The 13,732-nt window shown below is 38.9% G+C and overlaps 1 protein-coding gene across 4 annotated transcripts in view; it reads right to left on the bottom strand.

Annotated features, from left to right (window-relative positions):
- tenm2a (teneurin transmembrane protein 2a) overlaps nt 1–13,732 on the bottom strand; it is a 383,777-nt gene that overhangs the window by 79,401 nt on the left and 290,644 nt on the right. For all 4 annotated transcript variants that reach the window (XM_067385867.1, XM_067385884.1, XM_067385894.1 and 1 more), the window contains one exon: nt 2,119–2,356. In XM_067385867.1, coding sequence (XP_067241968.1) covers nt 2,119–2,356 — 238 coding nt within the window. The remainder of the gene's footprint in view (nt 1–2,118; nt 2,357–13,732) is intronic.

Raw genomic sequence — 13,732 nt, 5'->3', positions numbered from 1 at the left:
TTTATTTCATAAACCAACATGAAACATGACGTGAAATAAAGTATATGAGCATAAACTATATGAATTAAAGAGGCTCATTTACAGACATCTTAACATTCTAAAAAAATATATATATATAAATAATGTCGATAAATATATGTTATGAGCAACTAAAAAAAATAACACTCGATTTGCTGCACTGAAATTACATTCTAGTGCAGTGGTTCCACGTTCCTGGAGGCCACTGCACATTTTACATTGTTTCCTTTGTCTGACACACCCATTTCAGGTCTTTGAGTCTCTACCCTTGAGATGATGATCTGAATCAGGTGTCTTTGATTAAGGAAATATGCAAAATGTCCAACAAGGTGGTTGAGAGCCACTGTTCTGTTCTGTTCTAGTGCATTCCCTTTGCTGTTCATGTAGACCCAAGGCTTATATATATATAAGCTTAAATTTTAATGGCATTTCTATTAACAAATTTCTAAATAAAGACGTATTTGCATTTTATAATAAGTTTAATGTTTAATGAACGCTATTATAAAGTGTTATGGAGAATATTTGCATTTTAATACTGGGAGTCTCTATTTTGTCTGAGGGTCTGGCTTGGGGGTCTTTGGATCTGTAAAGATTGAAAAACCCTGACGTAGACCACAGGAAATGTCTGCTGGGTAAATTTTGATGAGGAAGGTGCTGGTGGGCGTGTCCACATAATCACCAGCATAAAGAAACCAATCAAACACAGCTGACAATTAACAGTGAAGGTCATGTTGTCAATGTATGTGTGCGTAACAGACCTTGAACTGTTACTGAACAAAACCTTGCCACTCTCCAATGCTGTACACAATGGCCCCAGCAGTCCCAGAGCATTCATGTCTGGATGGCCCATGCTGACATACAGGACAGCCTATCAGCTCTGCTTTAATTACAGCCAGTCAGGAACCTGCACTTCCAACAGGCCTGAGACCTGTCCTGGTGAATTAAACATGCAGCCCAGCCTCATGAATAGTGCATGCAGGTATGCTGCCTCTCTGATCTGGGAACAGAGGAGGTGACCCTCTGCCCAGCAGGAGAAACATACAGAAAAAGAAAAGAAAGAGAGAGAGTGAGAGTGTGTGCGTGTGAGAGAGAGAGAAAGCTGAGCCATAGGGGTGAGCGAGTGTGTACGCATGAGAGACAGAGCATTTGTATTTGAAGGAACTATGAATGCTAATACTCTAAAAGCTGTGCATGCATAATACAGTGTGTGTGTGTGTGTGGGGGGGCTGTATGTTTGTTTGAAAACTTACTGAGCATGAAAGTCACATAATAATAATAATAATAATAATACAATGTAAGCACAGAAATGAAGAGAAAATAGTTTAAAAAAGAATAGATTTAATACGCACTACTAAGTTCAAGTTTTGTGAAAAAATTAACCATTTCCATTCAGCAAAGACAGATTAAATTGGTTTGTATTCAGGATTCAGGCCTACAATATAATGACATGCCGATTTATTGTTACTATATATAGTATATAAGAATATAGTATAATAAGTACATAAATTGAGAACTAGGCATTGTTTTCAAATCAGTTTCTTTATTTGAAAACTAATAAAATTGTAACCTATTTATTTCTGTAATTTTAGAATATTACAGAATTAACTGCAGAATAGGTAAAAACAAATATATATTTTAAAATGACTAGCCTGTCAAAATACCTAAAATTGCTTCCACCCAACTAATAACACTCCAAGAATTTTAATAAAAAACACTACTTTGGATCGAGACAGGATTTCTGTCACATCGCACTCAATAATCTTGCTCCCTGGGGGGCAGAAAGAGATTGTTTTGTCAGAATTAGGATATAACCTGCTATTTAAATGCTCTTTACTGCAAGAAATGTCTCCAACAGCAGCATTTTTTTACTGTGTGACAGTCAAGTTTCCTGAATGCAAAACTGTCATTTATTTCCATTTATACAACAGTTAGATCTGGTTCTCCAAACTGACTGGAAACTGCATTTTAACAGTGCTGATATAATACAATTATTAAAAAAAAAAAGAGTTTCAAATACTTAAATTGTGTCTAAAATGTAAGTTAACCGTTGTTCATTTCTTGTTTATACAGATTTGTTGTGTGCAAAAAGTGGCCACTGACCTGGTCTCCAATGGGACATTGCTGTTGAGCACCCAGCTGTCCTGCAGCTGCACTGACTCGGGCGTGGTGGGCCCGTCGCCCGGGGCAGGCGGAGGGGCGTGTATGGGGTTGCGTCGGCCACTCAGCGTGTTGCGGTTGAGGGAGTTGGCAGAGGATTGGTGGTGTGACAGCGTCTGGTGGTTGTGCGGTGGAGGGATGGGCGGCCGCAGGGTGGACTGGCTGTGATGGTTTGGAGCTCCTGGGGAGAAAATGATTGAAAAACCCTTTTATCAGGCTGTCAATCAATTATCAATTGGCATTGTCAAAAACTGTGTTAAGCGATGCAGGAAATGCAAACGGAATAACAGCACTGTGAGGGTGGAGTGCAATCAGAATAAACATCAAATCAGGGACGAAAGGACGCTCTTGGTGATGACAGCCTGCCAAAGCTGTTTGTGTTGTTATTCTTTCTTTCTGAATTCACATGCAGACGTTCCGTGGCGGCAGGAAGCCCCTAAAACACTCAACCACCCAGCTTGTTAAGACGCTTGTCAGACAGGAAACTCCTGTCTTCTCTTTTTAAGCTGCGCCAGCGTTGCTGGATGCTGCGTTTTCGTACCTCATGAAGCAGCATTAATTGACATTGTTTGGCTCAGTGTAATCCTTAATGCAGCCTGAATTCGGAGCATCAATCTGCAGGAAGCACCGGCTCTGTTTGAATCTTTTACCGTGAAACACTTTGTACGTGGACACGGCTGTGGTGCGGAGGCTATTCACTTCAGGGCCGCTTTGTAAGAGGTAACCTGTGGTGCTTGGGAAACATCTAGCATGTAATTTTAAAACAAAAAGAAAACAAATCTCTCTATCATGTTACATGTATAACTCTTGTCTATCAGAGGAAAACCGAAAGAGAGAGCGGGGAGGAGGAGGCCAGACAAGAAGCATCAAACACGCTCCTAATAATGTTTTCCTGTGAAACACGGAGTAATGCAATAAAGATGAACCTCCAATCTAAGTTCTCTTCCCACCAGCACCCAAACCCATTTCCATTTTCTCAGGTTGCCCATCTTATGCTTGTTGATCCATGACAGTTGCCTGAAAGCGAGCTCCATGGCCTGATCCCCTGTCTGTGGCTGTCAGGAGTCTGATCAGTGTGAGCAGATGGGCTAAAAGAATACATGAATCAGACCTATGAAGAGTCCACATGGTTACTAAAGGTGCTGTGGCTGGTACTGGATTGCTAATACCATGGTATATTAATATGGAAATCAAAGTATCATGGTACTTTCCATGTATACCATAGTACTCCTAAAGAATTGTCAATAATAAAAAAAAAAAAAAAAAAAAGGTAACCCCCCCCTTTTTTTTTTTTTAAAGTGCCATTTTGCAAATGGTTAATAGCTAGCTTTAAAAAAATAAATAAATTAAAAATACATTAAAATATAAAAATAAAACATTTAACAATAAATAATTTCCCAGGCCCTGGGTTTAATTATGAACAAAATAATTAATAAATATAATTGCTCAGTCTCAAATCTAAATAGACTGCCCCTTTAGCTATGCAATGAGATTAATTTCTTATTTTTTAGCTATGCAATGAGATTAATTTCTTATTTTGTACACAGAAAAGAGATTTGTAGCAAGCTTCTATTCATCAATGATGCAGCCAAAGACTTTTGTGTTTTCTGTCTGCTTGACCCCCGTTTAAATCTGCAACAGTAAAAAGCCTCTCGCGCTCTCTCTTCTCTTATCCTCTTCTTCTCTTTTTAAATACAGGAACGTGCATGTGCCAAGGACTATGAGAGAAGGATGTGTATGTGTGGGGGATTATATTCATGAACAAAGTGTATTGACAAACAGAACGTCCAGAGTTTGTTCTTAGAATCTAAATCCAACCAAAGGAGAACAGATAAAGTAAGTGTGTGTTTGAATGTGTGTGTGTGTGTGTGTGTGTGTAGACTGGATCAGTGCTGGCCTGGCCATGTAATCTGCTGTTTTTCGCTGTATTACAATGGCAACAGTGCTGGATCAAACATGGAATAAGCTAAAGCCAGTCCCGAGTGCTGGGAATTGGGAGTAATCCTGGCGCTGAGGCACAGTGGGGTGGGTGATGGGGTCTTACCCCCTGTCTAAAGATCATGCAGGACTGATCTGAGCTCAGTGGCCTTGTGGCTCTATCGGGGGGTGACACGCTCTGATGACCCGAACTCAGATCTGTGATCAGTGAGTGCTGAAATACACTGAAATATGAAATGTCTCAAAAGATGATGAAAATACAGATGTCTCTCTCTCTCTCTCTTTTTTTTGGTCCATACAATGAATGTCAAAGAGCCCTGTTGTTTTGAACCCTGATGACTAACTGTATGGGCAAAAAAACAGTTGAAACATTCCTTAAAATATCTTGATTAACTGAAATAATTAGTATTTGTCATGGTCACCAACTGGAGTGCCCTTGATAGCCACCAGAGGGCACTCCACGTCAGACTATTGTCATTCCCTCACAAACTACATTTCCCATAATTCTCTGAGTGGACTCATCAGCATCATTGCATTCAGCTGTTTCTCATTAGCCAGTTTAGCTCACTTTATATAAGCCTGGTTCACTCTGTCATTCTTTGCGAAGTCTTGTATGTGTCTGCACTGCATTTTTGTGTGCTCCTTTTTTTCATTTTCTTTGGTTTTTGACCCTGTTTGCCTGTCTCCAGGATTTTCCTTGTTTGCCTGTTTTCCTGTGCTGTGTTATTGTTTTTTGGGACTGTTTTCCCTGTGCTTATGACCCATTGCTTTTTCTTTTGGATTATGTTCTTTGGATTACCCTCAAAAAACGACCGGATTTGGGTCCTCAACCTTCGAGTCCCTGAGCATTTAATGACAGTATTTATTAACTAACTAACTAAAATAAATAAGGTTTGCATTCATGCATTAAAGTATTCTGAAAATTTCAATGCAGTGTACATGATTTTGAAATTATAAATATTAGAACTGATTAAATTTATAATTTTTTTTTTTTTTTTTGATTAAGGGGGCGACACAACTTACTCACTAACACATCTTACCCCACTATCCCCTACATTCTGTTTATTCCTTGTTCTGCAGAATATAACTATAAAAGTGATTCTGCAGTGCTAAGGTGAAGTAAAGTTTAGCCCCTGTCTCTCATTAGCTCTATACAGTGAGCTGGAAATAGGCCTGGACATTGTTAACTTCTGTTTAAGTATGCGTTTGTTTGTAACACTATGTATGGCTGTCTGAGGCCACAAGATGAATGCCTCTTCTTCTCTAGAGGCATGATCCCTGTGGCTGTAGTAAAAGTCCTCGTCAGCATGCTGCTATAACAGTGAATGTGGGAGAAGTGGCCTGATTTTGGGACCAGGTGCAGGGTGAGGGAGGGCAGTGTACAGATGTTCAATGTGGAGGGAGGAGGGTGACCCCTTAACCTAAGAGAGACATTTAGCATCTGCCAATACAAACTCAAACACTCTCCTGAGGATGCGTACACACACCCACGGTCACACATACACTCACTCATAAATATGCATGCATAAAAACATAAGCAAAGGACAGCAAAATAATTAACTAAAAATGTCTCAAAATACTCAAAATAGACTACCATTCAAAAGTTTGGGGTTGTATTATATATATATATATATATATATATATATATATATATATATATATATATATATATATATATATATGTGTGTGTGTGTGTATATACACAGAAATATGTTAAAATGCCCGGCTTGGTGATTATTCACTTAAACAATGTTGGATATATATTAAGTGAACATAAACAGTTGGGAAATAAGTCGCATGTGTAACAGTATATTGAATTTGTGCATTCAGTCTTAACGTGACAGCAGCCTAACATTCCTGCTGCCGTCTGTGTCAATGTTAACCAAACAAGACAGAGAAAATCATTCATTGATTTTTTAGTAGATTTAGTAGGATTAATCTGTTTTTAATTTGTTTTACATTGAATTACTTTCTGTTAATAAAGACTGTTCTTTTTAATTATTATTATTTGTTTCACAGGAAAGCTATATTTGCCAGTCTGTAATGGTTGCTAATCACCTTTAATATAGAGAATGGATTGTTGCATGTTGCACATGTTGCTTGCCAATAAATAAAGAGTTGTCAATTTATGATACATGCTCATCTCTTAATTTATTTTACTTAAAATACATTGTTTTTAAAAATAATATTATTTATAGTGATCGTATCGGCCAATAGAGCTTCCAGTGATCGGTAATCGGCCCAAAAAATCTTGATCAGAGCACCCTTACGCTACGTCTACACTAATCCGGATATATTTGAAAACAGAGTTTTCGTCTAAAAACGCTCTGCGTCCACACTATCATTTTCAAACGTTTTTCAAAAGTTGCTCATCCACACTGAAACGTATGAAAACGCTTACATCCCCCTACTGCGCATGAGTAAAGCTTCGACCTGCGTCATTCCCGCTAGGCGTTTATTTACTTTCCGGCTCTTTGAAACTTTGAGGCAATGTCGAGGAAAGGCAGTTTTTTAAATGGACCGACAGTGTGGTGGAGTTGTTGCTGCGAGTAACACAGGAGTATAAAGTGGCCAAAGCAAGCGAGAATGTAGACTGGGAGACGTGTCTTGGCTGAATTGGTCATATGACTGCATCACATGACTAAAAATGCCTCATCGTATTCAAAAGCCTCCGTTTTCACAGTTCACACTACGACGCAAAGACAGAAAAATATACGTTTTTTAAACAAAAACGTATTAGTGTGGACATGGCCTTAATTTTAAATTAATTTAATGCATCCTTGCTGAATTTAAGTATTAATTTACATAAAACTTACTGACACCACATTTTGAATGGTAGTGTACACAACAGAGCTTTTCTTTATCTTATCCAGCATCTCTAAAGAGAATTAAAGTGAATGTTGTCACAAGTAATATAATTATACTCACTCTAGGCTACGTTCACACTGCAGGCTGAAACGACCCAATTCCGATTTTTTTGCCCCTATGCGACCTGTATCTGATCTTTTCATGACAGTCTGAACGACACAGATCCCATCTTTTCAAATGTGACCCAGGCCACTTGGGTATGTGGTCCTGAATCCGATACGTATCCGATCTTTTGAAATGCGACCTCCGTCTGAACGGCCAGACCACATGTATCCGACCCGTACGTCATTGATACGCTACAAATGTCATAATTGTGCGTTGAAGTAGGCGGGAACGAGAAGATAAACAACAACCATGGCGGACGATGCTGCTGAGACCAGTCAATGGAAGGGAAGCGAGGTCACAGATTTAATTAATATTTGGGGTGACAGCTCTATTCAGGCCAAACTCGAGGGCTCTTATCGGAACCGGGCGGTTTACGAAAACATTTCCAGCAAAATGGCCGAGCGTGGTTACAGACGATCCTGGCTCCAATGCCAGCGAAAAATAAAAAGCCTCCGAGCCAAATACAAGGAGGTTAAAGCCTAGTACAAACGAGGTGGCCGTCTACTTCCGCAAACAACGAGTGACGTCGTTGACCGTTGCGTACTTTTCTGCGCATGCGGGTCACTTTTGGGTCATTTCACGTTCACACAGGAGATCACAAAAGGTCGCATTTAATTGAAAATGTGAACGGCCTTGCAAAAAAATCGAATTTTTTCAAAAAATCGGAATTGAGCATTAAGCCCTGCAGTGTGAACGTAGCCTTAGTCAACTAAGATAAATGGCAGCCAATGCTTCGAGTTTGTTCTTTTCATTGTTTCCTGACAAATCATTAAAATCAGCACTGCTAAACAAGACAAACCACTCCTAGCTGGCAAGAGGACATTTTTATGAATAACAGATGTGATTTCATTGATAAGCTGAATAGAGCTCCTGCTTCTGTCTGTCCATTGTTTTATTTATTATTTATTTTGTTGTTGTTGTTGTTTTTCTTCCCTAAAAATATTCAAGGTTAAATAACAGTATTCACACATTCTTAACAAATGCCTTTGTGCTTTTACCTGCACAACCAGACCAAAAAAAAAAAAAAGGGTTGGTACCCCCTTGAGTTGTACATCTTCATTTTTCTTTTTGTTTGTTTGTAACTCCTTTTCATTTGTATACCACAAAGCAATGCTTGTGTATTTGTTGCAATACTACAGCTAACCTCTAGAGGTCAGTAAACAGTGCACTATGTTGAGTGAGTCATTCAATGTAAAATTCAGATCAACTTGCTCGCACAAGGTTGGCATGAGGTGCCATAAATTATTCAATTTCGTTGTTTCTTGATTTCAATATGTATTTGCTTTTACTAAGACTCTTATTGATCGTTCAGGTTGTCGTGTCATTTATCTTTCTCTATTTTTCGTCATAAAATCAGAGTTATATATGATATTTAAGAATGTAATTTTGTATGTTTCACAAGGTCGAATTGTTATAGAGTTCATTAATTTGTGTACAACATTAGTTAATCTGTTTAAGGTTGAATGATTGCATCATCTGTATGACAAAGGGAAAAAAAAAGATGTTGTACAATGAGATGATATTTAGACACTTGTGTAGTTAAGCGTGCTCATGTTAACATTGTCATGTGTTGGATTAACATTTGAACCCGCAGACATTTTGTGCAGATTTTTTTTTGAATGAGGATTCTGCATGATCCATGGTTGTATGGCGAGCCAGAGCCTGATCTCACGATTCCACATGGATCCATTGAACTGAGAGCTAAGCACACACACACTACTCGGGTAGAGAATATAACACAAAAGGCCTTTACACATTGACATTTGAATATTACACACCTACACACAAGCTAAGGAGGACTATTGAGACTTTACTCTGGACAACTTTGGACTCAATATCAAACTTTTTTTTTTTTTTTTGTTCTTGGTGTTAAGTAAGAATCAGACCATTGTGTACTCATCTACATTGTGGGAATTGTTTATTCAAAGTTTTATCTATTTGTAATAAAATTGCCGGCTGTTAATTGATTGAATATACTTTGGCCCAACCTTTCATTCTTTTAAAATCCTTCTAGAGCCGAACCTTGGCCTTATTTAAACTTTGTTGAGTATAATATACTGAATACTTATTTGTTTGTTTGCTTGTTACAGAAGGAAAAATAGACATTTGTTTGCCCATCACTTGAGAAAACAACAAATGCAAAAGTCACTTGTGGTCAAGGCGAAACGCTGTAGGCTCCACTGTCAGCCCTTCCCAGACTGATGAAAAGGTTGTTTTCATATTCATGAAGTAGCATTCTTCATTCGTAAACCTTTGCACGCATCATCAACTTTTATCCCACGTCGGCTATGAAATGGCTGTGTAGAGACGCTGTGTGAGGGTAAAAATTCACACCCGCAGTGCACAGTAATCGCTGTCCTTTTCACTCTCGATGTCTCCTTTACTGTAGGACACTGACAGATTTATACACTTATTTTAGGAATGACTAATTGAAGGTTTACTTTAGAGGATAATTGAGGTTTTTGTCCGTGAATGTTTCATAAAACGAACTGATCCCTATTATAAACAGATTGACTTTTGCACATTAATTATTCTGGAAACTGTATTAAAAATGAGACCGTACTTTTGCTCAGATGCTTAACAATACAACTGAAATGTCTGCACAAACTATCAGTCAGTCATGTACCAAGGACACATTCAAGGATAAAGCTAAAGCCCAATTTATCTGTTTGGCTACAGTTAAACCAACAACAGCTTACAGACACAAACACAAATTGAAATAAACCGCTGGACATAAGTGGCAGAAACCTCAGGAAACAATAGGAGTGAGAACATAAACATCAATTTGGGATGCTAAAGGAGATCGGAGAGAGGCCCTGGACCACAGGAGGTAAAAGAGAGTGAGATTTCACTGGGAAACGCTTGTGTCTGCTTGTGAATAAATAAAAGTGTGTAATTAGGAACTAGCCACTGAGACTTCCTACTCTTATATCCCGTTACAACCACCCCCTCCCACCTTTTTTACTGATAACACGGTGGTTTTCTCTCGCCAATAAGAGTGCCAAGATTCAACTCTAGGCGGATTACAGCGAGGCTAGACGCAATATACACATCCCAGCTCAAGGCCCGTCAAATACAGCTGCCTGCTCCCTGTATGCGGTACATGCAAACAATAAAATGAAAGATGAAGGTCATTTCAGCACATAATTACCAGAAAGAGTTTTGCATACATTTTACAATCAAAAGGTAAAGGTTTGGCTGGTTAGCATGTCCAGTCAGCCCCTGCTGATAAATGCCAGAAGTACATCACCTGACTACAAAAAGCATCTTTTTTCCTATGATGGCCATTTACATATATATACACACCGATCAGGCATAACATTATGATCACTGACAGGTGAAGTGAATAACACTGATTATCTCTTCATTAGGGTGGGTGGGATATATTAGGTAGCAAATGAACATTTTGTCCTCAAAGTTGATGTGTTAGAAGCAGGAAAAATGGGCAAGCGCAAGGATTTGAGCGAGTTTGACCAGGGACAAATTGTGATGGCTATAGACGACTGGGTCAGAGCATCTCCAAAACTGCAGCTCTTGTGGGGTGTTCCCGGTCTGCAGTGGTCAGTGTCTATCAAAAGTGGTCCAAGGAAGGAACAGTGGTGAACCGGCGACAGGGTCTGGGTGGCCAAGGCTCACTGATGCACATTGGGAGTGAAGGCTGGCTCGTGTGGTCCGATCCAACAGACGAGCTACTGTAGCTCAAATTGCTCAAGAAGTTAATGCTGGTTCTGATAGAAAGGTGTCAGAATACATAGTGCATCACAGTTTGTTGCATATGGGGCTGCATAACCAGTCAGGGTGTCCATGCTGACCCCTGTCCACCCCCGAAAGCGCAAACAGTGGGCATGTGAGCATCAGAACTGGACCACGGAGCAATGGAAGAAGGTGGCCCAATGAATCACACTTTCTTTAACATCACGTGGATGGCCAGGTGCATGTACATGCATCACTTACCTGGGGAACACATGTCACCAGGATGCACTATGGGAAAAAGGCAAGCTGGTGGAGGCAGTGTGATGCTTTGGTCAATGTTCTGCTGGGAAACCTTGGGTCCTGCCATCCATGTGGATGTTACTTTGACATGTACCACCTACCAAAGCATTGTTGCAGACCATGTACAGCCTTTCATGGAAACGGTATTCCCTGGTGGCTGTGGCCTCTTTCAGCAGGATAATGCGCCCTGCCACAACGCAAAAATTGTATGTATATATATATATAAAATGAAGTGATTAGTCACATGTCATTTATGGCTCATTTATGGTGATTGCCTCAAGACTTAGCAGCAGAATTTAAAACCTATTAGCAAAGATCACATTTCAAATCACATAATTCCCATATCCGAACCAGCTGAGCAACTCTCATAGAAATGAACTTGACTGCTAACGAATTTACAATGGGTTTTTCCAGGGGTTTTCAATCTTTTAGATGCCATGGACCCCTAAATAAGATGAGGGACCCTATCCTAAAATTTTATTTATTTATTTAATTTGAATAAATATCAAATTTTTCTTTATTTTAATCTACTTTAACCTGTACCATAGATTAATAACTAATAATTTTCATTTCAATCGCATTTTATCAATTTATTTATCTAATTAATTTATTTCCTTTATTTAATATGATTGTTTATTAATTAATTTATTTTTAATTTTTTTGTTTTTTCTCTAGACTTTTCCACAGATCCACGTCACTCTCTTGCGGGCCCCTGGGGTTCCCCGGACCCCAGTTTGAAGACCCCTGGGTTTACATCACTGCCATATGAATGGTCGTTTTGAACACTGCAACAGTTTCTGCACTCAACATTCCAGCAAAAACCTGATATGACAACATAATTAAAAGCAGCTCCTAGTAAATAGAATAACAAAACATCAATAGATACATAATTCATAACGGCACACAGACAGTAGACATTTTCCTTCCAAATGCACAAAACACACATTAAACTTTTACTCGCACACAATAATGTGATCTGACAGTATACTCTCAGTCAGATAGGATGCATTCCAACATGCTCACATTTGCTCGGGCAGAGAGAGCTGCACATTAACTCACTACTATATTGTAGTTTATAGTACACTGGCATGTACTAGCCTACAACTTAAGTACATCCAAGCACTGTGGTCTGTGTGTGTGTGTGTGTCTGAAAACACTGAAAACATAGTGGAGTAGCAGACTCAATAGCACAGTGTGGAGGTCATCTAGTTTGACACAGATCCAAACCTACATGGTTCAGCTCGCTCTTACTAAAAGCAGATCCCCACACACAGTCCAGCGTGCCTGAGTTCAGCACTTAAACCCACCCCCTGCTCTTTCTGGGACCGTGCCTGTGCAGGGCAGAGTGAAGCGGAGACGCTAAGCAGGATGGAATTGGCTTTCAGTTCACTGCATTAGTTTCACAGTAGAGCTCTGGAGGCCCACTGGCAGTGGGAACAGAAAGCCACCATGTTTGTTTTCCAGGCCCAGCCTCAGTAAAAAATGTTTATTGATATTTTCTGTGGTTCAACACAAGTGTTGGATGCAGAGGAAGGATGCCCGCTCCAGTAGTCACAGCAAAGAGGAGCAGTGGGTGTCAGGACTGCTGCTTTCTTTCGGAGGTTCTCACAAGGCAAGCGCAGAAAAACGTCTAAAGGCCCGTTCACACCAAGGACGATAACTACTGTATAATGATAATTGTAAAGATTTAGTTCTAAAAATCATTCTAAGTACAAAAGAATAGAGTCCACACCACAACTATAACAATGACAGCACAGTGAGCCAATATTGTTGGAATCACTTTCAGGATGATTTTTCGAGCTAAAAACATTGACAGCCAATCAGAATCCATTCTGATTTAAAGAGCTCGAGCATTTAAAATGTTAGACAACATTTTAAACCAGTTCAAACTGATTTGCAAAGCATTTGTAAATCACTTGACCAAAATAATGAAACATACTGGAACCACAATTTGACATAGTCTTCATGACCTAATTGGAAAAAAAGGGCTTTCTTAGGGCATTCTTCTATTTTCCTAGATTTCTTTTAAACTGTACTCAACACAAACATGCTAATATAAAAACAATAATCATATGTAAAAAAAATAAATAATAATAATAATAAAATGCAACAACACAACCTCAATTACCAGTGCAAAACAGGAAGAAAATGAGCTTTTAAATGCGAGTGTCAAGCCTAAACTAAATAGCTTCCACAGCTTCCTCACAATGATCACTTAAATGAAAGTGACTGTTTTTATGTTCAAACTGAATCACTAAATGAGTAAACTTCCCTATTCTTTTTTATATGCAACCTTTCAGTACATCTCATGCTAATACATAATCAACAACTGAAATGAATAAATAATAATAAAACTTATGCAGCAAAACATCCTTAATTACCGCTGCAAAATAGAATACAATTAGCCTTTAAAAGGCACTGTCAAGTCTACACTAAATTGTTTCCACATTTTCCTCCAACATGATCACTCAAATTAATTAGTTAATCTTTTTAAACTAATTAACACATCCCTAAAATGAATCCCAATGTTTTTCCAGTGCAGTCTCTTATCTCTCAAAAAGACACTTAACGACTAGCTAAAACATTCTAAGACTAAGCTCAACACACAAATACCGTTTCCTTCGACCGAAGCAGGTTTTGGGCACGATCAGTT

Source organism: Chanodichthys erythropterus, chromosome 1 (genome assembly GCF_024489055.1).
Source record: "Chanodichthys erythropterus isolate Z2021 chromosome 1, ASM2448905v1, whole genome shotgun sequence".
Classification (NCBI taxonomy): Eukaryota; Metazoa; Chordata; class Actinopteri; order Cypriniformes; family Xenocyprididae; genus Chanodichthys; species Chanodichthys erythropterus.
This window is presented reverse-complemented; position numbering and strand designations above follow the sequence as displayed.